The 26,894-nt window shown below is 43.1% G+C and overlaps 1 protein-coding gene across 1 annotated transcript in view; it reads right to left on the bottom strand.

Moving 5' to 3' along the window:
• The window catches only part of LOC114023476 (kelch-like protein 4), a 44,794-nt gene that overhangs the window by 6,120 nt on the left and 11,780 nt on the right, over positions 1 to 26,894 (bottom strand). Inside the window, exons 5-8 of the mRNA XM_027836135.1 lie at positions 23,724 to 23,910; positions 10,827 to 11,051; positions 6,792 to 6,954; positions 2,366 to 2,578 (exon numbers count right to left, since the gene is read on the bottom strand). Of these exons, the coding sequence (XP_027691936.1) occupies positions 2,366 to 2,578; positions 6,792 to 6,954; positions 10,827 to 11,051; positions 23,724 to 23,910 (788 nt within the window). The remainder of the gene's footprint in view (positions 1 to 2,365; positions 2,579 to 6,791; positions 6,955 to 10,826; positions 11,052 to 23,723; positions 23,911 to 26,894) is intronic.

The following is a 26,894-nucleotide window of genomic DNA, read 5'->3' as shown; positions in this document are numbered from 1 at the left end:
TTGAACATACAATAGGCCACACCAGATCTCCCTAAAATATACTCCAGTGTTCCACTGCATTATGGTCTCATCGATATGGGTACCTTATCCCTGCCTGCCTATCCCGTGTAACTTTGTCACAGCAGGTCTTCCTCACATTCTCTTGACCTCACAAAGATCCAGGGGAGTGCCTATACCTCTCTGGCTATGCCTGGCTCTCACTAGGTGACCAGTCTATCTTCTTTATACGCGTACATTTCTTTTATGACATCCTTCATTCTACTTTCTCCTTCATTTGCAACTTGCTCAAAACACAGCCTAAAACACAGGCTCTCAGATCTGGGGCTGCAAGTGACCTCAGAGGTCAGCTTGTATATCTGCCTCATAAGAGAGATGACAAACACGAAGCCCAGAGAGGCCAGAGCACTTTCCAGGCTATCCAGGTCAGAAGGAGCAGAATTGGCATTGGAATCTAGTTCCTTCGGACTCGGACTGTGACATCCCTTCCATTACACCACACAGCCTCTAGTCCATATACTGACTTTTACTTGCCATTACGCATTAGCTGACTAGGTAGAGATTATCACCATCTTCTTTCTATATTATTCTGTCTCTGTCTTTTGGCATACAACTAAACACACTGGGTTTTTTATGATCTAAAATCTAAAAAACCCAGAAAACTCTCCTAAAATTCAAATCAATTTTATTTGTTTTGCGGATAAATGTACTTAGGCCATATTAGGGAAGTTAGGTGCCTGACTGTTTTCTCAGACTCATGGAGGTCACACTCAACATGTTTCATCTTTAAAGAAATTCTCCTTAATTCTACAAAAAAGGGAAACGCTCCCACTTGATTATGTTTCAGTACTCCCAGACATGCTGGATTTGCTCATTGTGGCTACTGCTTCACACAGCAGCGTGTACTTGTAATGAGGCCTGTCCTCGATGTGATTTCTTCCAGCTGACTCTGTGTGACTCAGCACTCGGGCCCTTAGGGGGAACGGACTTTTTCGACTGCTCAAGGCTAAAAGGCTTTGTTGCTTTGCTATGATGCCTTTTTTCTCCTAGAAATAGAATGAGAAGGGTGATTTTATTATATAGCCAATAATCTCTGATGATATAAGTACCATATGGAGGAGAGCTCAGGCAAAAACCTGGGCGCCTCTCACTTGTCACGTGACCTTAGATAAGTTTCATTTTACCTCCGTGGGCTTAATTTCTTTTGAATGAAGAGGTTGAACTAGATGCTCTATAGGAATATTTTCCAACCCACACCATACCATAAATTCTCTACTGCAACTCTGCCCTACGTGGATGGTACATCCTTGGTGCCTCAGGGCCACAGACAAGGAGTCGGAAGTTAAGAAGGGCAGAATACAAAGAGTTTCTAACGTTTTTTTGAGAAGGGCCTATGGCACTAAAATGTGTCTTGGGCCATGGACTGGCAATTAGGAAATGGTGATCTAAGAGGCCCTGATCAGCCCTCACACTCCATCACAGTTCTAAGTTGCTGTTCTTTGTTATGGAAATCGTACATGTGAGGACTTGAAGGTGTTTATAATTTTGTTTGCTTTTTGGTGGAGCCCTAAACAAGACACAGACAGCTTCTGCTGACCTCTGCAGATGGTTAGGAACAGCAGTGTGCATCATCTCCCTCCAACACTCAGGCCTGTAGGACATTCTCGGAAATCTCTTTGGCCTTTGAGGGTGGACTTTACTTTCGAAGCAGCCAAATGTCATTCTGAGCTAAGTTTGCTAAATAACGTCAGCAAGTTAATCTCAGCAATGATGACTGTGGTGGGAGGTCTGGGGGCGCCAGGGAAGGGGAAGATCATGATGTGACTACAGTGAGGAGACATGTAATATGTATGTGTGACTCTGGGCCTTCCATGGCTCTGAAGGCAATTCCAGATGTGGTGCTCCAAAATTCATAGCAATGACAGCCTCTCTGGGATAAGTGCACTTAGGCAGCCCCTGGCAGGTGACTGCTCTGAAGGACGAGGCTCATTCAGTGTTCTGCTAGGTTTGTAAAAAGAACAATCTGCACAGTCACACCTTATTAACTCAGAGAGGACAAGGATCCTGCTTCATAGCGCTTCCCCAGCAGTTCCTAGTACAGTGCTTAGCATGAGCTAAGTAAAAACTTGTGTCATTAATTTATAAAGAGGGAAGGGATAGAAAGAAGGGCAACAAAGAAAGAAGAAGGAAAGAAGGGATTTAGAAAACGGAAGGGAGGGAGGACGAGAGGAAAGAAAGGAGGGCAAGAAATTAGAGAAGGAATGGCAATAAAGAAAAAGAAAGGAAGGGAAAGAGGGAAGGAGGAAGGACTATGGAAGGGCAAGGAAGGGAATGAGGGAGAGGGAAATAAGAAAGCAAGAAAAGGCACCTTTCCACACAGTCAGACAGCCTGGAACAGTGGTTGGATGCAGGGGCATCATGTCCTCCAACAGCGTATAACAATCCATTGTACGTTGCAACCCCAACACCGCCGCGTCTTTTTGACATTGATGCACACATACTCCATTTGTTGGTGTGAGGGTCAAAACACTCCATAGACTTTAAACAAGAGCTTCCATCTCGTCCACCAACAGCATATAATCTAGAAAAGGAAAGAGAGAGAAAGAGAGGCTGTACAAGGCTCTCTATTTCCTAAGTTGAATGAACAAGGGAGGAGCCATGGAAAATTATTGAAATATTATAAATACAGACTCGACTCAATAGCAGCACTGAGCTTTGGAGTAGACGGAGCAGGTCATATGCTATGAACTGAGTCATGTAGTCAAGTCCTCTCCCATTCCCCAGCCAGTGCCTGAAATCCCACCATTAGAGTCATGCCTGTTTTGGTTCTTGAAGGATTTAAATTTTCAAGAATTTATTCATTATTTAAATGCCAATACTCTACCTTCTTGCAGATCAGTATTCTGTGGGGAAAAATGCCCAAGGCGGAATTGGGGGAAGCATGTTAAAAGGAGGTCACTAAAGACAGACTTCACCTGCTACACAATTTTGCCTTCTGCTGGCCGGGCCTAGCAGGACAGCCCGGCCTTGCAGGACAGCATGGCCTGGTAGGACAGCATGGCCTGGCAGGATAGCCGCTGCTGCTTTGGAGAACTTCCTCTCTTGCAGATCAGTGGCTGGGAAATAGTAAGGCATGCATCTCTTCCTGTATATCACATTAATCTAATACAGAGACAACATGGTAGAGGGACCATAGCTCTGATCTCGGAGGTGAGATCCTGCCTCACACACTGGGCAAGTCATATACTCATTCATTCATTTTTTCATTCACTCAACAACCATTTTATCAGGCACCTACTATGTGCCAAGCAGTGTGCTAAGTTCCATGGACAAAGGGACAAAACCCAAATGGTCAATGAGTTTATATTCTATTGAGAGAAACCTCATGTACACAGACACAGAAATCCAAAATATCTACAAGGAAGGCCAAACTGGAACCACACACAGACAGGACAGCTTTCAAAGCTACCAGCAATCATTAGATACTACAGAGCTACAGTTTTAAGTACAAGTCTCTTTTGACCTAAACATATAAAATAAAATGCCCATTTTATGTAGTATTTGTTAAGTTTGGAATAAAAATAAAATTTGCAAATACAAAATAAATACAAAGTGTCTGAGAAGGAGCAGACCTCAGTAAGTGGAATCATGAGAAGCCTCGTGAACGGGGGTGGCATGAGGGCTAAGCCTGGAAGGCAGCTGGGGACTCTAAAAGGGGGACTGAGAGCATTATGGGTAAGGAGCCCAGCCTGTGGAAAGGCATGGAAATGGGACATAAACTGTCACGTACAGGGAATGGCAAGCAGGCCAGTCTGGATGAAACGCAGAGCATATGAAGGGGCGTACGTGATAGGAAATATAATAGAATTCTGTCTATCTACCCATCTATCTGTCTATCTGTCTGTCTATCTATGGCTGGAAAGTTAGGTTAGAAAAAAAAAAAGAAAGTTAGGTTAGCATCAGATTGTACAGGGTTTTAAATACCAAACAGAGGAATGTATGTGTGTGTGTGTGTGTGTGTGTGTGTGTGTGTGTGTGTTTTCCTGAAGGCAATAGGGAGCCACTGGAATTTCTCGAGTAGTGGAGTGACATGGTCAAACCTGTGCTTATTAGTAATATCACTTAGGCAGCTCCGCAGAGGATAAATTGGAAAGGGGAGAGATCTGAGACAGGGTGACTCATTAGCAAGCTGGCATAACAGTGCAAGCAAGAGGCTATAAGGACCTGGGGGTGGGGTTTTGAATGAGAAGGGGAAGGGGTATATAGCCTAAGCACCTTGGAAACCTGAAAGCACTCTATACATGTAAGTTCTCATTAGTATAACAATATGTCAAAATTCTATTCTAGAATATTATATATTATTAATATGATGATCTATTGTTATTATCATAACATAAGAACACAGATGAACTTTAAAACTGGCTTTGCCCCTGAAAACTGTATTGACTTGAGTACTTTTCCTGTGGACTTTAAAACACCACATAGAGAGGCAAAGGTGGGGTGGGGACACGTCTACCTCGAAGCCTGGAAGATCTGGGTCCAGGCCACAGTTCTGACCCACTGAGTTCGCTGGGGCTGTGTAACCCTGCCACTCTTAGGACTAGCCATTGCAGAGAAAGTGCTGAGTTGCACTGGGGGAAGTCTGGCAGAGGAAATTCCTCACTGGAAGGCCTCTACCAATGAAATCACAGGCCCAGTGCTAGCCCTGTCCTTCTAAACCTGTCTCCTCCTTCCCCCAGAGAGAAAATGGAAGAACTTCAAATTTGGCTTTCACCCTAGAAAATGTATTGACTTAGGTGATTTTACTATGACCTTTAAAATATCACACTTGATAGACAGACCTGTGAATTTAATTTTAACTTAATCCCACATTGACAAATAAAATAAATGCTTACGAAATTACAAAAGTCTTTAACTGGCCTTCACGCTGAGTTGAGAGCGACTGAAACACAGCAACCAATGAGTTCGACTTGACGATCTCAGCATGTTCCTTCTTGGGCAGTAGATGTTGTTACCAACCCCACTGGGTGACCATTTGAAAGAGAACTTTTGACCTGAGTCACTGTAGGGCTGAGACTCTCTCCTCTTGAACACAAACCCCTCAGGTTTGTGCTGGGGAAGGCACCAAAGACAGAATTTGGCCTGAATGTCATGGTGAGCCTGTGCCTCTACTGTGCCCACCGGCTCCACACCAAAGCCAGATGGGCAGCCATGAACGTAGCATGAGTCGAGAAGGGCTGAAATGCAGCCACCGCCCTGCCCTAGGTACTTAAACGGAAGCGGTGGCCCTGAAAGGTACCGGGAAAAGCGTACATGTTAACAGTAGGCCATGAATACCTATGGAACTTTGAGCGTGGGCTTATACCCTGTCAGGGATTATTACCGAAGAGGGATAGGTTTTGATCAGAGGTACAGGTGAGAGGTTCAGGGAAAGTCAGCCAAGGTAGAATGTTAGGGGACACTGTGAGGGGGGAATTCCAAGAAGAGAGAGGGATTACTGAAAGGGAAGGTGCTCATGCCAGAGCTAGTAGAACCATGATTAGGAATGCTTTTGACTAGGGCAAGTGACATGAAGCACCCTCAGATGAGTGTGTATATGTGTGTGTGTGTGCGTGTGCGTGTGCGTGTGTGCGTGTGTGTGTGTGTGTGTGTGTGTGTGTGTGTGTAAGGACCTCACTGGTAGCTTCCTATGTTAACTAACTAGTTGCAAAGCCTAGTGCCAAAAGAAGACAAGTATTTTCAGCACCTTCTAAATTTTGTGCCCTGGGGCAAATCCCAGGCCACCCCACCCTGTTTATGACTTTAAGAGCTGGTCTGGAGGCCCAGCACTGATCTTGGCCGGATGGAAAAGCACAGATTGGGAAAGGAATGGGCAGATCATACAGGAGATTTTTATATGGCAAAAATAGGAACTGTTCTATAAATTGTTCAATCAAACATCTGTTTCAAATAATTGTTCTTTCATAATGACAACAGGTTCCTAGTATAATGTCACTTGCCAATAAGCAAGATACTTCTTTCCTTATGAGTACCTTATTGGTAGGTGATATAAAGGACACATATACTGCATGACCCAAGAGGCAGTGAGATAGGGTGGAAAGAATACTGGATTTGGATTCAAGAAGGCCTGGCTTCACATAGACACTTGCTAGCTTTATGAATTTAGTCACTTAATCTGTCTGAGCCTCATTTTACTCATCTGTGAAATGGGAATAATAATACCATACACGACACAAGATTTTCATGAGGACCAAATTATTATCCTTAGGGCTGAAGATAGTGTATTAAAAGAAAATAGTGTATTAACATCATGACTGGTGGTGTTACATAATGGACAAAACTAGTGTCACACTCAGAAAGCCCCGGGCTCATGCCCTGCCTCTGTGGTCCTGGGCAAGTTACTTCACCTCTCAATTCCCACAGGCAACTCTCCAAAGACTAAGGTGCAGATTATCTGGGGATCTGCATTGGCAGACAGTTTCATCACAGGGGTCAGAATAAAAATATGTAACAGATAACAAACTATATAAAAACACATATACTGTACCATATGGTCAACTTCACAAGTGCCATAGGAAAATGTGCAATTATGATGCTACAGATTTTAAAAATGCAATGGTAACCTACATCGATGTAATTTCCATCATTTTCCCATCAATTTTATTAGCACCTTAATAAAAATGTGGGCCTTGCAAAGCTCAGCTTCTTTAAAATTTGGGGAAAAAATGAAAGAAAACAAAGATCTTGTTTGAAAGGATAGGTAGGTGCATGTGAGCTGGGAAGGGTTTCCTTACTTGCTGTTCAATGCCGCGACGCCCACTGTGCTCCGAGGAGTTGACATGCTAGCCACGTAATTCCACTGCCGTGCTTGAGGGTCCCATCTTTCTACAGTGTTAAGATAACTCCATCCATCATGGCCACCAACAGCATACATCGGTCCTTCGAGCATGGCCACCCCTAAAGGAGGAGAATGGTGTTAGAGTTTTGCCTAGATTCAACATCCCCCATGATTACTGTACTCCTTTTCAAGTAACCACCGGCTTTGGATTTGATTTTCATTTCTCAAAGAATCTTCTGCTACTGATCTGAAGCTAAAGCTGTTCCCATAACCCCGTAAAGGCTCCCCAGGGACCCTTTGGGCATAATCAATGTCTCATGGAAGAGTATCATTGTTGAAATTGTGTGAAGCCAATGAAGGTTGTAGAATTACCTTTTCTGGGAATGTCAATATGTAGGGGACACTTTTTTTTCCCGAGCACAATGAATTACATGGGAGAAGTGGTATAAAGGATGTCATCAAATCAATGTATAATCGAAAAAAGATGGGCTGGCCCCATAGCGAGAGGGAGGGATAAACAGTAGACATGGGCATCCTGGCAGGGCCAAGAGAATTGAAGGAAACTGTCTCCTCCCCCTACCTGTTTCATGGATCCCTGCAGCAAATTTACAGGAGGCTGTGGACAAGATTTGCCCCAGTTGGGCAGGAATGTCCAGGCTGTGCTCACTGGAAGGAAAGAATGGCCATATTCTTTATAGGCTCAGAGCTTAGATATGGCCTTGTCTGCAAGCAGCGTCTGCATGAACTCATCTATGTTGTAAAGATCCATCTGAGAGTGGGTCCTAGCAATGGCAGTTCTCTTTCCCTTTGCAGATCGTGAGTGTTAGCAAAAGAAGAAGGTAATGGGTTCATTGAGACATCTCAGCGGACAGTTAATTTTCTAGGCTCTGCTAAGAGATTTCCCACTTAGCTCCTTCTGATGGCCCATCCCTGCATTGCTTTTCTTCACCACTCCAGGAATTAATATTGTTGGTTTATTTGCTTCCTTCCTCTTTTAAATCTTAGTCAGTTTTGCTGGCAAATCACTATCACCTCATCTATATCCTCACTGACATTAATTAGGACATTTCTTTCATTCACTCTTGTTTCCCTCTAGCATAAGCTATACCTCTACTGACACAGTGAAATTGAGGTCCGAGTAATTAGTATAGTCTATGATTCAGGTAGTTAATGGAACTGTCTGGTATATAAGGGAATGAGTAGTAGACCCTGAGTCAAGAGGTCTGGATTCTAGTATTAATTTTGCTATTCAGTGTGAGACTGTGGATAGGTCACTTAAGATGTCTTGGCCTCACTCCTCTGTAAAATGTGGGATGGGGTTGGTTAGATTGCCCTGCCAACGACTGAGAGAGGAAAGCTCTCAGTAACATGAGAGGACAAGCAAGATCCCTGCAAACATGATGGAAGGGCATGGGTGTAACAAAGACTGGAGGGGAAGCTGGCACACCTGAGGTTCTTTGCCCCCCCTCACCATAAAGGGCAACTTGGGACCCGAAAAGCTGTCTGCAAGAGGTTCACTGCAGCCCGAATTCTAGAATTTTTCCCAACTGTGAGGCTTCACCCCTTGAATTATCGTCTCCGCTCTTTGTTGTTGTTCCTATGTATGGACAAAACCCTGTGATTCTGTGATTTTCTGTCCTGGTAAATTAGCTTTTCATTGGGTTCTTCCTCAGGTTATTATTTAGGTTAGAAGTGCTTAGACTAAGTAATGACTAACTTCTGTGTTTAATGAATAATTAGGTGCCTGATAAGCAAAAATATTTAGTCAGGCAAAGCTAGAATATTTGCACAGGATGTAGATAAAGTTTCATATATTCTGAAAGAGGAAATCAATGATACATTGACTTTTTTTATACTGCAAACAGACAGGGAGCCTCTTTCTAGGGAAAACATGGTAAGGCTAGCATTATGATCACCAGTATCGAGCCCCACGCTAATGATGCCTTAAATAGCCCTCTTCCTAATGAGTAACATTGGTGTTAAAACCTGAATATAATAGGATTAGCTTGTTACTTTTGTTTGAGGAGATGTGCTTTGACCTGTGGCATAAATGAATACAGTAAATGAGGAGAAAACTATCACATGAGGGAGAAAAACAAGAAATTTTGTCAAGTATGGTACTGTGGAAAGATCACTCACTAGACTTGGAGTAAATGACGAGTCTGAGGCCTAACTCTCCTACATGTTGTGTGACTTTAGGCTAGTGCTCACCCTCTCTAGGCCTCAGTTTCTCTGTGGGTTAGACTAGATGATTGTGAAAAGGATTCTATATCTTATGTGAGACTCTAACATCTTTCATTTCTCAATCCTAAACCATATTTTCCACCATATTTTTAATTTTGCCATCCTCTCCCGTGCCCCGCTTTGTACTGAAGTCACCTTCCTTTGAACGAGATTTCTCTCACAAGGTTCCATTATATAAATGAGCCATTTCTCAAAATGCACTAAATGAGTTGCTTTGCAATGATTATGAAAAGAAAGGTTCTGACTGAGCATAACCCAAAGTTTACAAAAGCCTCAGGCTTGTATATTTGGAGTAAAAAGTCACCTTAAGTCTCTGAATGGTTTTACATTTAATGCTTTTCGGTGGTTCTGATGGACACAGGAAGCTCATGGACCCAGAATGGAAAAAGATATCCCGGAAAATATCCAGTTAAATGCTTCCTCCACCCCCTCCCAGGCCTAAGGATGTCGGTCCACATCCCAGCAGGCCAGAAATAAGTTTCCCTTCCCAGAAATTCTGGGGAAGCTAAGATAGTTCTTACAGTGACTAGGGCTTTTGTCCCATCCAGTCTTCTACTGGGGTGGACTCAAAACCACCCCATTGATCCCATCGTTCCTGTGGGGGGGTGAGGATAACTCAGGGTTCCTTCCAACTGCAGCAATTTTCCTAAATAAGTTCTGGTCTAATTTTGCATTCTAGCAGCTTTGCTGAAATGCAGATTGGTCCCCATGGGGAAGGGAACAAGGTAACATTTACCTAGAGATAATTTCCTTACCCCACCTACCTTTTTTCCCATGACAGACTTCTGAAATTCATTGATTTTCATTGTTTCAAGTCTGTCAGTATGTCCCTCCTCAAAATTTCCATTGGGAAATGGAACCAATAATGATGATGTTAGCCCACAAGGCTAACAACTCTGTTCTAGGCAAACTATGGAATGCTCCATCTTGGTTTTGCTGTATGTGGTACTTGGTGGGGGGGAGAGATACTATTTGACTTGGGTTTTTGAGAAGCATTGTGACAGTGAGCCAGGCTCAGATTTGAGAAGACCTGGGTTCAAGTCCCGTCTCTGACACATACTGGCTGTGTGACTGTGGCTAGATCAAGTCAAGTCAACAAGCATTTATTAAGCACCTACCGTGTGCCAGGTACATTGCTAAATCACTTGATCTCTAAAACTCTAGGCAACTCTCTGTGTAACTCTCTAGGTTACACAGTAGGTGCAGTTTTACTACATCAGTGGAGACAGTTGTTTCACCAAGAATTCCCTATATCAGTGAAATCCCAGATCTGGCAAAAAAAAATAGCCAAAGTTTTCTTGGAGGGCGAAATTAGCTGACTCCTCCATTAAAGTCCTATTCCAGTAGCTTATTTGTGCATAAGACTATGCCAATGGAGCACAAGCTCTGTAAGGTCCTAAACGAGTTGGAAAGGCTTTTAGCATAGGCCTGGTGATGGACCATGTGTTTACTGTCTGAGGACCAAGCTTGTTAAATTCAGAGGTGTTCAGCACCAGGTCATCCACCAAGTGTTGACTTATTTTAGGTCAAGCAACTCACAAGGGTATAGAGGAGTTGTGATCTGCAATGGAGAAGAGAATGCCCATACCTAGGAAATTACAGATTCTTAAACTTGTGGTTTGTTATTTGACTCATGACCTGTGCAAATTCTTGTAATGACTAGCAACCTCATGGTCCGGCTCTACTGTATGCTCATTTCTGTTTTCTGGATAAAATAGATAGACTACATTTAGTGTATTTAACTTACCCAGACCATGTCTATGAGTTGACATGGGAGGCATAATGGACCAGATTTTGGCCACTGGATTAAAACATTCCACGGTGTTTGAAGTTTTTAGACCATCTCTTCCGCCCACAATATAGAGCTTGTTGTCAATGACTGCAACTCCAAACTGCAATCGCCGACCATTCATGGTACCAACTTGTATCCAACTGTTTGTACGAAGGTCATATTTTTCAATTGTGGTGGTGCCTGTTAAAAGATGAGCCTCATAACTATCACCTATGTTTTAAGAATGGCATTTGTACATTTTGCCCCCTGATGCTTATGTAGCATACAACTTCTCATACAATAATAAAAATCCAAGAAACCAAAGTGAATCACTCCAGTCTATGGGAGGGTGCCGGAGAAGCTCCAGTCCAAGCAGAATTGGAAACGACTAGTCCAGCAGAATATACCTAATGTCCTGTCAGCGGCTCCACCACAACAGTTCCTAGCACCTTGGCAGATGTGCCTAGTTGGTAGAGCTCTATGGACACTAATAGAATGCCACTGACAAGCTGGCAAAAATCATAGGGGCTGAAGCTCGTAGAACAGTCAGAAGGAAGTTTTCTCTTATTTCTGACTATCGGTCAGTGCTTCCTCCCCTGTTCCAGCATGCTCTTGGCAGCTCAGGAATTCTTTGGAATGCTGCTCTTCAGTTGTTTCAAGTGTGTCAATATGTCCCAGTAACAGCCACATTGTGTGATGGTCAACTATGAATGACTTAGCTCTTCTCAGCAATACAATGATCCAAGGCAATTCCAAAAGACTCGTGATGGAAAATGCTGTCCATACCCAGAGAAAGAACTGATGAACTCTGAATGTCATCAAAGCATACTATTTTCACTTTCTTTATTTTTTTTCCCTTTTGGCTGTTACTTCTTTCACAATTATGACTAATATGGAAATATATTTTACATGATTACACATATATAACCTATATCAAATTATTGACTATTTTAGGAAGAGGTGAGGGAAAGGAGAGAGAAAAATTTGGAACTCACAATTTTGTAAAAATGAATGTTAAATATGACTAATGTGGAAATATGTTTAACATGATTGTACATGTATAACATATCAGATTGCTTACTGTTCTGGAGAGGGGTGAGGAAAGTGGGGGAGGGAAAAAAGTTTGGAACTCAAAATCTTACAAAAACGAATGTTGAAACTATCTTTATGTGTAATTGAAAAAATACTATTAAATGCAAAAAATGAATGTTAAAAATTGTCTTTACATATAATTGGAAAAAATAAAATACTATTAAGAAATAGGGGAGTAGTTAGGTGACACAGTGGATAGAGCACCGGCCCTGGCATCAGGAGGACCTGAGTTGAAATCTAGCCTCAGACACTTGACATTTACTAGCTATGTGACCCTCGGCAAGTCACTTAACCCCAATTGCCTCTCAAAAAAAATAATAAAAGAAAAAAAGAAAAACAACAACAAAAAAGAAAACAAAAAAAAATAGGTCACGCAAGACCAAAAAAATAACATCTTTTCTCAAGGTTTCCATTGGGAAATGGAACCAATGATGATGTTAGGATGCCAGATTAACAACTATGTTCTAGGCAAACTATGGAATCTTATGTTATCTACATGTTATGGTGGAAAAGACCCCAAACTTGAAGCAGAAGGCGTGAGTTCAAGCCCTTATCTATTGCTTATTAACTGTGTAATTGCACCTCTCTAGATCTCTTCATTTTGTAACATGAGGATAATAATCCCTGTATTTCTGGCCTTCCAGGTTTGTTCTGAGTACATGGAAATATGAGCTAGGAGTAGTACAGTGGCTGCATACTTCACTAATCTCCCATAGAACTCTTGTTCTCCTCTTTGCTGAGGGATTCTCTTCTTGGTATGTGAATCTGGGTGTCTTGTAAGGGCAGAAGCAGGAATCTGGGAATGGCTACTGATTTGGGCCATGGTTGTATGATCCTAGTAGTGTTCTCTAGAGGAGTTGGTTTGCTCCCAGACATCCCACTGGACAACACTAAGAGGGCGGGTCAGATGGTCAATTGGAGGGACCCTAATGGTAGAACTAACAAGCACAGGCCGCCTGTGATGAGCACAGGGCTATAGGCTAGTATCTGAGACAACTAACTACTTAAGTCAACAGACATTTATTAGGCACCTACTATGGAGCAGGCATTGTGCTAGGCCCTGGGGATACAAAGGCAAAAAGGAAATTGTCTCTCAAGGAGCTTACATTCTACTGCGGGAAAAAAAAGAGAAGCAAATAAGAAATATATACAAAGTCATTCTGGGGAGAGGGAGTACAAACAAGTGGGGGGGCTCAGCATTCCAGGAAGTGGAGGTAGAGGAAGGAGAGCACTCCAGGGATGGGAGACAGTTTATGCAAAGACAGAAGCAAGAGGTACAGTGCTACATTCAAGGGACAGTGAGTTGGCCAGTTAGGCTGAAACCTAGAGCGAGTAAGGGGGAAAACTGGGGAATTCGTTTGAGAAGATGGATCAGAGAAGCCAGATTGTAAAGGATGTTAAAACCCAAACAGAGGAGTTAGTATTTTATTCTGGAAGCAGTAGGAGGGCCACAGGGCAGCTCTTGCTGCTGAGTCTTATGAGAGGGCTCATTAGCGCCCACTGGTCCTCTGGGAAATGCTTATTCAGTCCAAATTTTAAGCCTTAATTAGGGATTTTTGCCCATACTGAGTCACTGAAAGCCCACTAAGCTAAATCAGTGCCTTGCACACAGTAGGCATCTAATAAGATTTGTTGAATTGAATTACAAATATACTATACAACCAGAACCTATGGCTAAATATATACCCTACCATTAACATTTTAATGACCTCTGTCAATTTAGTGCAATGATTTCTGGGATGCTTTGTGTTTTAAAGACAAATAATTAGTGAGCCAGGACGAAAATTTGAGATCAAAGGGACCTCCAATGTTGGTCCTCCCCCTGGCCCATGACTATATGAAAGGGTTATAATTAGGAGGGTAGAGTTCTGAGGCATTTAGTCCTTTATATACTAATAGAGGGCTTCTTTCTTCTCATTTACTGGGCTACAGCCATTGACCGCCATAGAAAATTAGACTGCTCCCTGCCAGGCATTCAGTCGCCCCTGATCTTTTGTCAGTAAAAGCTAATTTAGGCTCTTGTGCCGTAAGATGTGGAATGGGCTGCCTTGGGAAGGAGTGAGCTCCGTGACCCTGGGAGGTCTTCAGGAGACCTCAGAGGCCATACCGTACAACGGAGATTTTTTTCATTTCATTTTGTTTTTTAATTAGCAAACATTTCTTTTCTCTCTCTTCCATTTCCCCCAATTTTTGAATTACATCTTTTTTTTTCCATGAACAAAAATCTATTTTCTCTTCCACTCCCCCCCCATTAAAAATATAGAACCCTTGTAACAAATATGCATAATCAAGCAAAACCAATTCATGAATCGATCATATCTCCCTAGGCACCTGGAGTACATCGCCTCCATCAGGAAGTGGGTAGCATGTTTCATCATTGGTCTTCTGGAATTCTGGTTGGTCATTGTGTTGATCTGGGTTAGGATGTCTTTTAAAAAGGTGTCTCCTTTATAGTGTTATCCAGCTCAGGCTGGAACAAGAGTCTCTACTACAGAATATCAAACAAAGGGGCTTCCAGCCTTTGCTTGGATACCTTCAATGAAGGAGAAAGCATTCCCTCCCAAAGCAGAGCATTGCAGGTGGCACTGTTAAGGTGGAAACTGTCTTCTAAATGATGCCCACCCACTCCTCGTTCTGCCCTTCCAGTGCCCATATGATAATCTCCCAAACACTTGAAGATAGTCAATGGAGGGCAGGTAAATGCTTAGGGAAAAAAATGTATGCACAATGCACTTCTTAGTTTAATCTTCATTATCAGTAGGATTAATAATTGGCAAGGAGCATGCTCTAGCACATTCCTGAAGATAGCTATCATTTCCCCTCCCTGAGTCTAGATCTTACAGGAATTCAAGTCAAGTTCATTGGCCTAGAGTTTGCAGGCTTTGGTCTCCTCTTTTTTGAAAATTAGGACATCTGCCCTTCTCCATTCCTATGCTCAGTAATCTTTCAAGGAACAATGATAGGAACTCCACAATCAGATTCCCTCAGTTCTTTGGGCACCTCCTGGATAAGCAGAAAAAATGCTTTGTGTTGAGATGAACTTTCCTCGACTGCCTTAAGTATGCTGTACTACTGATGCTATACTTCTAGCCTCAGGCCATGGTTTCATATTCTTTCCATTACCTTCCCTAGCTTCCCCCTTTTCTACATGTCTTTTAAAAAATCTGAGTTAGTCCTTTTTTGAGAGGTGGGGAACACTGCATATACTGGCTGATATGTTGGTTAGTTAATAACAGCATTTATATAGCACTTTAAGGATTGCAAAGTACTTTGCACATGTTATCTCATTTGACCCCCATAAGTACCCTGTCAGGTTATTATTATCCTCATTTTATATTTGAGAAACTGAGGCCCGGAGAGGTTAAGTGACTCATTCAGGGCATACGTTAAGAAGTATCTGAGGCTGGATTTGAACTCTGGTCCTCTTTACTCTGAAGTACAATGCTTTATTTTGCTAGCTATTTGCATGAGACTGTGTCTTTCTTTTTTATTCTTTATTATAAGGGATAGCTCTCTGGATTGGGGGGAGGGAGAAAGAGATATTGGGAAATGTAGGTGATATAAAAACAAAAGCTAGCAATAAAAGTTTTTAAAAATGTCAGTATCTAAGTTGGTTGATAGACTCCTGTACAACCTCATCAGTCTATTTAGGCAATTCCCCCTCTTCAGCCTCAACAGAACTGGTTCTCTTTGTATCTCTAGAAATTCATTCTTAGGGGCTTCCCATCCCACTTCCCCTATACAGTATAAAGTTGGTTCCGGGCAGCCTACTGATTCTTTCTCTGAGCTCCCTGAAATTTGCTTCCCTAAAACTTAGGGTGCACATGACAGCAGGCCCAGGTTTCCTTTCCTCCCCTATCACACTTTTTAAAAAAATTATTTATTTTTAACATTTTTTTTTTAGTTCCAAATTCTCTCCCTTCCTCCAGCCCTTCCTCCGTCCACTGAGAAGACAAGCAATATGATAGCCATCCCACATGTGAAGTCATGAAAAAACATTTTTCCATATTGGCCATGTTGCAAAAAAAGAAAAAGAAAGGAAAAAAAAACTGCTTCAATCTGCATGCAGAGTTCATCACTTCTCTCTCTCTGGGGGTGGACAGCATTTTTCATCCTGGGTCCTTTGAAATTGTTCTAAAATGAAGTAGTCACGTCCTCCTGAGATCACCAACATCTGCAGCCCCGCCACCACCAACAGTGACACTGAGATTCACACTCAAAATTCCCCTTTGGACTTTTCTATCTTTTAAAGGATTAATTTTGTCTTTAAGGCAAGTCAAGAAGAGATTAGCTTCTCTGCTTTTAGCCTAGAGCTCCAGGCAAAGTCTGACTAATTAAAGCCCCCATCACCACGTATTGATGAGTCAATCAAGAACTACTGGACTATTTCTTCAGCATTTCCTACATTTCCAGGGCTGTGCTGACTTAGCAGTGGAGATTTAAAGAAAGAGGGCAGCAGTCCCTGGCCTCAAGGAGCCTTCCAGGGAGAGAGCACGTGGAAGGACAGGGAGAGGGAAAAGGAGAGGGAGGGAGAGAGAGAGAGAGACAGAGACAGAGAGACAGAGAGAGACAGAGAGACAGAGAGAGAGAGCTCAATACACAAGCTGTAGGTGTGCCAACGTAAAATAGGACAAAGGACTGGGGGGTGCAGGGAACCAGGAAAGTTCTTTTACAGAAGGTGCCATTTGAGCTGATTCTTGAAGAAAGCCAGGGCTCCTAAGAGACAGAGGTGAGGAAGAAGGGTGATCCAGGCATAGGGGACCACCAATGTAAGGACACCAAGAAAGAGACCTGTGTGAGGAATGGCTAACGGGCCAGGATGGCTGCACTCCAGGGTTCATGAAGGAGAGGAACATTTTAGAATACCTGAATGATAAGAAAGTGCCAGCTTGTGAACACTTAAAAATACCAAACAGAGGGGTTTATATTTGATCTTAGGGGTAATAGGGAACCACTGGAGTTAAGTGAGTAATTTATCAAGTTTGTACTTTAAGAACATCTCTTCCGCAGCTGTATGTAGAATGCTTTGGAGCAGGGAGAATCTTGAGGCAAGGAAGCCAATTAGGAGGCTGGTGCAAGAGTCCAGGAGAGGGGTGCTGCGTGAGCCTGAAATAAGGTGGTGGTTGGCTGTGTGACATATTGGAGTGGTGTTATGGAGAGAGAAGCAAGATTTGGCAACTGACTGAATGTGTAGAGTGGGTGAGAGTGAGAATTTGAGGATAACACCAAGGTTGCAAACTTGGCAGATTGGAAGGATGAGGGCGCCTTTGAGAGTGAAAGGGAATTTCAGAAGAGGGGCACGTTGAGACCTGTTGAGCGTGACATGCCTTTAAGACACCCAGTGTGAGATGTCTAATAGGTCATTGGTTAGTAGGCATGGAACTCAGGAGAGAGACTAAGTCTGGGTACAAAGATCTGGGAATCATCTACAAAGAGATGATCATTGAACCCACAGGAGCCTCCATGACTCCTTCTCCATGTCCATTCCCCCTCCCCACTTTGTCCAGGTTCTCTGTCATAAGCTCAATCAAAATATCACTTCTATTTCTACCTGCATAAATTTTAACCCAAATTGTCTTTCCCATGCTTCAGAGCATCCTCCTCCCTCTCCTGGGGGTTCAGAGATTTCCTCACGTGAGTATTTCTTCTTAATATCCCTGTGCTACCTACCCACCCTCTTTATCTATTGTTTCAAGCAATCCATTTTAGTCAGTTGAATTGTTTTAAAATATTGCTCACTTTGAGTTTCCCTGACCTTCCTCACTATCTGCTTGTCTCTCCTTTTCCCAGTCTATTTCTTCTTCCTAATTATTTTGATGAGTGAAATTTCCCAGAATGCCAATTTAATTCATCATGAAGGGTGGGGGTAGAATCATAATTATTGAGAATATGAGGATATTACTGTTATACTGAACACGGCACAAAACAACATTACCTAGGAAAAGTCTAGTTGCTAGCTCTGCGACAGCTTTAAAAATTCTCCCAACCCCAGTAATCGCAGTCAATGTAGAGGAAAAAATGTGTCTTACACTTCTCATTTGTGATATTTAGGACTAGTAGACAGTCCCACAACTAGGATGGGTAAGTGGCACTTTGCCCCAGGGTGCCCAATTTCGAGGGTGCTGGTAGCACTTGGGGCCCTTCAGCAACACATCGCTTAGCATCTAATTAGCAAGAATAATTAGTTAAAACAGGAAGCCTCATGCCAGCATCCTAGAGCTTCTGTTTTCCTGCCTGGAGAGGGTGATGTCCATTCTCTCCCCACCATCCCTTGCAATGAAGTCCCACCTAGCAACACTTTCTCCGGGAATGCTTTGTGCTGCTTGCCTCAGAAATAGACATTGCTAATGATGACTGTTTGCAGTTGAGGGAACATAACCTTGATTCTGAATGTCTGTCCGTATTTCTGCCCATTAACATGCCTGTCAACACTTTTGCTTGTGGCTCATGCCTGTCTGTGTTAGAACTAGCTCCTGAAATCTGGCTCCTTCCCTGGCCTCTCATGATGGAGGTCATTCAGGAAACCACACTTCTGATTAGGAATGCTTGGGATCTCTCTTGTCTTGGAGATAGGTTGCAGAATTCCCATTAGTAGAAGAGCCACAGACCTTTGCAAAAAATTGCTCCCCCATTCAACTTTAAAGCTCTCCTCAGCCCTGATTTTCTGGCTGATTTGTTTAAAAAAAAAAAAAAAAAACAACAACCCTGTTTTCCCCAGGATACTTGCAGCTTAGAATACATCTGTTTTAGCAGTTTCCTTGATCTGCTTTTAAAAGAAATCCAAACACTTTCATATTAGCCTATATCCTGCCCCTTCCCTGGTTACCCCTTTATCTTTTCTTCCTTCTGAAAATGTGCACCAGTTACCTACTATGGGCCAAGCACTGAATGCTTGCCCTATTTTCGCAATTTTTCACGTGGACATTGTAACAATACCAAGCTTCTGAAATTCTTTTAAAAAGACAAGTGAAAAAAGACACTAAAAGGAAATCCAGATGTTCATTAAATATTCTTGTAAAACTGATTTGTAAAAGAGCATAAATCAGGAATATGATTCTTTCAGTGGCAAATGTTTTATAAAAATAAATGTTCAGTTGTCAGTAGTTAACAAGGCAATGCTCTGAAAACCGGCCCCATTATGCTCTAATCAGGCCGTGCTTTTCCCTTCCCTGGCCTCTCTTCCATAGTTTTGCATAAATCTACTTATAGCAATAGTAGTTGTAAGAGAGCTAGAAGTACAGTTAGAAGATTATCTCATTCACATATATGCCCATTTTATAGATGAAGAAACTTAGCCCCCCCCCAAAAAAAGGAAGTGGCCTGCCCAAGGTCAAACAGTTAACTAGTGCAAGGGCCAGAACTAGAACCCAGATCTGTTGATTCTTAATCCAGAGCTCTTCCCTTTTGAAGGGATCATGGTCTGTGGGCTTCATTGGTATCCAAGGAAGGCTTCCAGCACAGTGGGTGGCCCTTCTGTAGTAAATTTATGGACAACATGGAGGAGAGTTTCACAGATATGGGTGAGTGTGAGCTGCACTCTCCTTGTCAAGTAATGATGCTAACAGCTTTCTTTCAAGTCTCAAGTAAAAATGCTAATAGTTCTTATGCATGGAGCCTTCGAAAGCTTACAAAGTGCTTTACACGCAGTCTCTCATTTGAGGCGCCCACTAGCTCAGTGAGGTGGGTGCTCTTATTATCTTCAATTTGATAAATGGGCAACCCAAGTCTCAGACAGGTTAGGTGACGTCCCCATGGTCACACAGCCAGTAAGTGTCAGAGGCAGAATTGGAAGCCAGACTTCCTGATGCCTCATCTAGCTCCCTCAACTACCCTCAGCCTTCCTCTTCTTTCTCCTTTGAAACTCAGGATATCTGCCCTAGTATTTTATACTGAATATTAGTTGTTCAGTCATTTTTTAGTTGTGTCTGACCCTTCGTGATCCCATTTGGGGTTTTCTTGGCAAAGATACTGAAGTACTTTGCCATTTTCTTCTCCAGCTTATTTTACAGATGAGGAAACTGAGGTAAACAGGGTTAAGTTACATCCCCAGGGTCACACAGCTAGGAAGTATCCTAGGTAGGATTTGAACTCGGGAAGATGAGTCTTCCTGACTCCAGGCCTGGCACTCTGTGTACTGTGCCACCTAGCTGCCTCTTTATATTGAGTATTCAACCTAATGAAGAAGGAAATGGCAAACCACTCCAGAATATTTGTCAAGAAAACTCCAAATGGGGTCACGAAGAGTCCAACACGACTGGAAACGACTGAACAACAACTCAATGGAAACACTGCACGAAGAACTGGCTGAAACACTGTTCACATTTCCCCTCTATGGTCAAATGCAATCAGATTGCAAGCTACTAACTGAGCATCCCCGTCACCTCCTCTCTTCTGAAGACCAAGAGCTCCATGGAGTAATCCTACAGGCTTTGGGAATCATTACATTTCCAAGCTCTTGTTCAAAGCGCTGTGATTAATTAGCATGTTTCTTATGAAGCAGTCCAATTTCCAGTGACATAGATAACGGAGGAAAGAGCAGATTTCTGACAGCAGAAATCCTTTCCGCATGATTAGACGCACATAGGAGGAGCCGCTTGATGCAGAAAGCGTTGAAGGGGGTTCATTTTGATGGGTACCGCAGTGAATGTGGCATTACCTCTCCAAATGGCTACTAAAGAAAAGGAGCTAATCCAGCCAGGTTTTCCTCACCAGTATAATAACACTAGGTCACAGTCAGCCAGCCAATAAACACTTATTAAGCACCTACTGTGTGCTGGGCACTGTGCTAAGTACTGGAGATGCAAGAAAGGTGATGGACAGCCCCTGCTCTCGAGGAGCTCACAGTCTAATGGGGGAGACAATATGCCACTATGGATGAACAAGGTATAAAGAGGACACGTGAGGAGCACTTTAAGTTTGGCAAAGGCCTTTTCCTTTCATTGTCTCATTTGAGCCTCACATTGACTTTGTGAACATAGGTGCTATTATTCCCATTTTACATATGATGAAACTGAGGCTTCAAAAGGTGCACTGACTTGCCCAGGATGTCCGAGGAGGGATTTGAACTCAGCTCTGAGCCCAGGGCTCTGGCCACGATACTAATGTCATTTCTCTAGCTCAGGAACATCCGACTCCCAAGAAACTTTTCCTTATCTGCAAACTGAGAAGGCTTTCAAAGGGCCTTTCTCATTCTAAGGTGCTCTGACCTTATTGGAAACAGAGGTTTCCAGAATGAGAAGGCATGGCGGCCCAGCCAGTGACCTGGTTCACCCCATGCCCACCAGAGAGGCCCAGGGGTGTGCCAGGACACAGCCACATGTGGCCGCTTCCTTCAGTCCTCCCCCGAGGCAGAGCGCCTTGGTCGCTTTCAGGCAGCCACTGGAAGGCTAACTCAGCCGCTCTGTGACTTCCACCCATTGTTCCAGGTCCTGCCCTCCCACGTGACAGTGGCTCAAATACTTAACAAGGGCTTCCTGTTCTCCCTCCCATCACCCCCCACACTCTCCAGTCCAGCCTCTGAGGCCAAACAGAGTCAGACCAATTCCTCTTTTGCGTGAGGACCCTTAAAATATCTGAAAACAGTAATTGTGCCCCACCCCTCCCTGCCCAGCTTTGTCTTCTCCAGGCTAAAGGTCCCAGTCCCTTCATCCAGTCCTCACGTGACAGACTCAAGACCCTACTCTGCTCTGGATGCTTTCCAGCTTAGCCATTTTAAAATGGGGTACCCAAATAGGATCAGACCAGGACAGAGTACAACAGAACTACCATTTCCTAATTCCTCTCAATACAGCTCAACCTTACTTATAGAAGCATTCTGGGATGCTATATCATACTACTGACTCATATTGGGCTTGTGGTCCACTAGAACCCTAAGATCTTTTTCAGACAAATTGCTGCCTCCCTCACAAATATCACCTACTTCACAGGGTTGTTGTGAAGACTAAATGTGATCACATCTGTAAAGCACTGTGCAAATCGAAAAGCACTATAAATGCTAACTATTGTTATGAAATAGGGCTAGGTAGAGGATCTGTGATTTCCTTGTTTTAGAGAACTCTCAGGTACAGAAACTCCCTGTAACTTTGCAGGTCGACACCTTCTCTGTAACTTCTATAATCTTTAAGTGTTGCCTAGATCCCTGAGAACCTCTAGAGAATTGCTTACAGTCACAGAGCCAGCATGTGTAAGAGGTCAGACATGAGACCAGGTCTTCCTGGCCTCCAGGCCAGCTCTGTGTCTCCTGTGCCATAGGGCCCCCTGTTACTATTATTGTTATTATCTTGTACTTAGAAAGTTGATTTTTCGAAATAAGTCTAAGGAGCACCCTGGATGGCAGATGCAGGAAAAGATTTGAACATGCTAACTCTGAGAAGGCTAAATTCAAATCTTTTGGGTTCTCCTTCTGCTTCCCAGCCTGGTGTCCCCTGAGCTGTGCGCTTTCTCTGCATGTTTAAGAGAGATCAAGGTGAAGGCGAACGGGAGCAGGAAAAGCACTCTGCAGCAGCAGGAGGAGCACTGAATTCAGATGCTTTCAGCCCTTTTTCAACTCCTTAGCTTCCAGGGCTGAATTTTATAAGTATCTCAAAGGAGAGTTTGAACTAGGGGCCTCAGTCCTCTGAGTAGGCAGCTACATGGTACCACAGTACATAAAGCACTAGGCCTGGAGTCAGGAAGACCTGAGTTCAAATTCAGCTTCAGACACTATCTGTGTGACCCTGGGCAAGTCACTTTACCTCAGCCTCGGTTTCCCCAACTATAACCTTCCCAAAGCCTTTTGGGGGCTTCCATCTGGACCTGATGGCAAATCTCGAGTAACTTCTAGAACTTTGGTTACATCTTGGAACTCCCTGGCACAGAAGAAAGAGGCCCGGCCAGATGTAGAGTCTAAGGGCCTGGGTTCAAATCCCAGCCTGTTACTACTTGTATACACTGATCAAGCTACCTAACCTCCCTGGGCCTCAGTTTCTCCTCTGTAAAATGAGGGGTTTGGAGTCAATCAGGGATTCTTCCCCTTTGTGTCCTGGGCCTTTTTGGCAGTCTGTGAACTCCTTCTCAGAATCAGGTTTATAAATGAATAAAATGAAATACTTTGCATTGCAAAGGAAATCAGTGACAATCAAATATAGTTCTCCAAATATTTTTTAAAACCAAGTTCCTGGCCCTAGGAAAAGAACTCTGGGACGAGATGATCTCTAAGATCTCTTCAAGTTCTAGAACAAAAATGGAACGTGAACACCAAAGGCAAGTCTTTGCATCTTTGAAAAGGTGCTTCAGGCATATTTGTGTTAAAGTGGTTTTTAATTTGGGAGAAAAATTTACATAACAACCTCAATTATATACAGGAGAACAAAAGAATGGTGACCAATGTAATCATGAGAATGGAAGCTCCCTGAGGACAGGGACTGTTTCCCTGGACACAGGCCAGATCCTTAATGAATGTCTGGTGAATTAAACATTGCAGTGACCAATCCTATCTTCTGAGGCCTAACAATGAAGATGCCTCCCACCCCTCCCAATGTACGGGTAGCAAAAGAGACATAGATTGTCAGGCAGGGCCCATGGGTTGGCTTGTTTTACTTTATGTTACTTGTTGATGACGAGGGAGGGCTCAGGGGAGCAAAGGAGGAAATGATGGTAATGTAAAAAAGAGTGAAATTACAACATTTTAAAAAGAGAGACAAATGTGCCCTTTTACTCCCTTCCCTCCTCCAACAAGGGTTGTGTTCTTCAGACTTCAATCACAGTTTTGAGAGATTCATTTTCTACATTTGCCTCTGTTACCTTTGGTGGCATCCATGCCTCCCACTGCATACAGGGCCCCCACTGTCGATTTTCGAGGCTTGGTCCGAGGACTTTGCATCATGGACCTTCTCTCTGGCAAGAGATGATACTTCATAGCTTCCATCAGGAGCTTTTGACACTCCAGGTCATGCACGAACATGGTACTATTCTCGAGATCAGCCAGTAACTGAAAAACATTAATGTTAGATATGAGGCCTTCTTTAAAATCATCCTCAGATGCCTCCTTGGGCATCTCACAGAATTTACCAATGGAGCACAAGCCCTGACAGGTCCTACCAAGGTGAAAGGGCTTTAGGATGTGGGCCTGGTTGTGGGCTATCATCCAAAGACCTGCCTAGACTTGGATTACAAGCAACTCATGAAGACTGTCTGCTGTGGAAGCGTAAAGGGCTGAACTCTTCATCCGGGGGAATTCTCCAAACATATGAAATCACAGGTATTTTGAAGTATCAAAATCTAGCACGTGAATTAAAATAGAAGAGGAAAAGAGATTTAGAACCATGAGCAAGAGGAGAGAGAACTTACTTCTTTGGGGTGTGCTTGATTTTTATTTATTTTACTGTATAAGTCTTAACACTACAGTGATTTAGAAATACAAATGGCGCCCACTTTAAATATTGCACACTTAACCTCTTTGTAACTTTGAGGAAATTTCTTCCCTACTATGGGCTTCTGCTCTCTGAAATAGAGGGACTGGATTTCACTGAGTAGAGTCCAGGAGTCGGGAATCTGTGGCCTTGAGACCACACGTGGCCTTCCAGGTCCTTGGGGGCTACCCTCTGACTGAGTCCAAGTTTTACAGAACAAATCCTTTGCTTAAGGGGATCTCTTCTATGAAGTTTGGATTCAGTTAAAGGGCTGCACTTGAGGACCTAGAGGGCCACAGGCTCCCCACCCCTGGACTAGACAATCTCTTACATCTCTTCTAGCCAAAAAATTATACAATTTTCCAGTTTTAGGAAAGAAAATAATTTATTTATTGAAATGATATAGAAAAATAGAGATAATGAGAATAGTTGACACGTATAGGGTTTATACACATTCCTCACAACAACCATTTTGGTAGATACTGCTTCTTACCCTCACTCTTCAACCCTTGACAATCTAGCTTGTGACCTAATCACCAAATTGAAATTGTTCTCTCCAAAGTCACCAAAGATCTCTGCATGACTTCATCTACTGCTCTTTTCTTAGTCCCGATCCTCCCTGCCCCATCTGCTGCATCTGCCTGTTGACAATCCTCTTCTCCTAGATACTGTCTCTTCTTTGGGTTTTCTTCACATTACTCTCTCCTGGTTCTCCTCTTACCTGCATGACCACTCTCTTAACTTTGGATGATCCTCAAGGTTCTGTCCTAGGTCTTCTTATCTCATCCCTCTACATGTTCTCTCTTGATGACCTCATAAGCTCTCATGGGTTCAACTATCACCTCTATACAGATGGCTCTTAAACATATATTACATATAAATATAAAAACGTGTCTGTACGCACACATACATCTCACACAGAGACATATCAAGTCCCAGTCTCTCCCCGTGCTCCAACCCTACATTACCAGTTGCCCTGGAGACATCTCAAATTCAACATGTCCCAAACTGAACGTATGTCTTTCCTTCCAGAGCCTCCACTACTCCAAACTTTCTGATTTCTGTTGAAGGCACGGCCATCCTGCTATCACCTCAGGTTTGTGACCTTGGCCTTATCCTCAACTCCTCACCCTCCATCATCCCACACGTCCCATCAGTCATAACATCTTCCATGGGTGACTCTTTCTTTCCACGTGCCCTCATCATCTCTTGCCTACATCATTACAATCTGCTGCTGAGTGGTTGCCCTGCCTCGTGCCTCCCCACTCCCATCCATCTTCCACTCAGCTGCCATTTTGGCAGCTTATCCTTAAATGCAAATCTGACCACGTGACTCCTCTACTCGAACAACTCTAGAGGCTCCCCATTGTTTCTAGGATAAATAGAAACTCCTCTGTTTATCTTTGGAAACCATAAATATTTTTGGCTCCAATGCATCTTTCTAGTCTTACTATACATCACTCATCCTCTCACACTCTGTGATCCAGCCAAAGTAACCATCTCTCTGTTCCTCACTTAGGACATGCTCCCTCAGTCTTCTACTTCTGTGTCTTTTCTTTTTTTTTTTTTAAGGCAATTGGGGTTAAGTGACTTGCCCAGGGTCACACAGCTACTAAGTGTCAAGTGTTTGGTCTGAGGCCAGAACTCAGGTACTCCTGACTTCAGGGTCAGCGCTCTATCCACTGCGCCACCTAGCTGACCCCCTTTCTGTGTCTTTTCACTGGCCAGCCCCGTGCCTGGAATGCAGTCCCTCCTTGCCTCTACCTCATGGAGTCTTCCTCTTCTTTAAGACGTGCCTTAAGCGCCGTCTTCCGGGTGAAGCCTTCCCTGATGCCCCCATCTGCTAGTGCCCTCCCTCTCAAACAACTTTGTATTTAACTACTTTCTCTCAATGTACTGTATTCACTTTATATTGATACTGTACATGTATACTCAGTGTCTCCCCATTACAATGTAACTTGTTATAAGCCAAGATTGTTTTTCCATGAACTTGTCATCTCATCATCCAGCACAGTGCCTGGCACTATGTGGTGCTAAGAAAATGCTTGTTGATTGACTTACTGATTAAATTAACAGGTTTACCAAAGATGCTTTACTAAAACCCTGCTTTGTCCTCTTGTAAATCTGCCTAAGGGGCCTTGTACTGCAAAGGTCCTGAGCTTGGTCCTCAGGCTGGTTTTGATTTTGGGTGGCAGAAGGGCAGTCACAGTCTCTCTTAACCCCTATATGTACTGTCCCTGGATAGACCCTTACAAGCCAATAGGCTTCTCTGTGGAATCAAATCAGGAACCAATTAAATTAAGATAAAACTTGGAGCACTTAGCAACACAAAACATTACATGTTTTTAGTGTTTGTAGGGGGAAAAAAAGGAATCGATTTTTTACCTTCTTACATGAGGTTGCTTGTCTATCAAGTCCTAGCCATGGTATTCACATGTGAACAGTGATGGATGATTCAGGTTTACTGTGTATAGAGGCATATGTATGCATATACACACATGTCTACATATAATGTGTGAAACTATAAATATACACATACATGTGCATGTGTGTGTGTATGTGT

The sequence above is a fragment of the Vombatus ursinus genome, unplaced genomic scaffold (assembly GCF_900497805.2).
Source record: "Vombatus ursinus unplaced genomic scaffold, bare-nosed wombat genome assembly UNPS02004428.1, whole genome shotgun sequence".
NCBI lineage: Eukaryota > Metazoa > Chordata > Mammalia > Diprotodontia > Vombatidae > Vombatus > Vombatus ursinus.
Note: the sequence above shows the minus strand (reverse complement) of the source record. Positions and strands in the feature narration are given on the sequence as shown.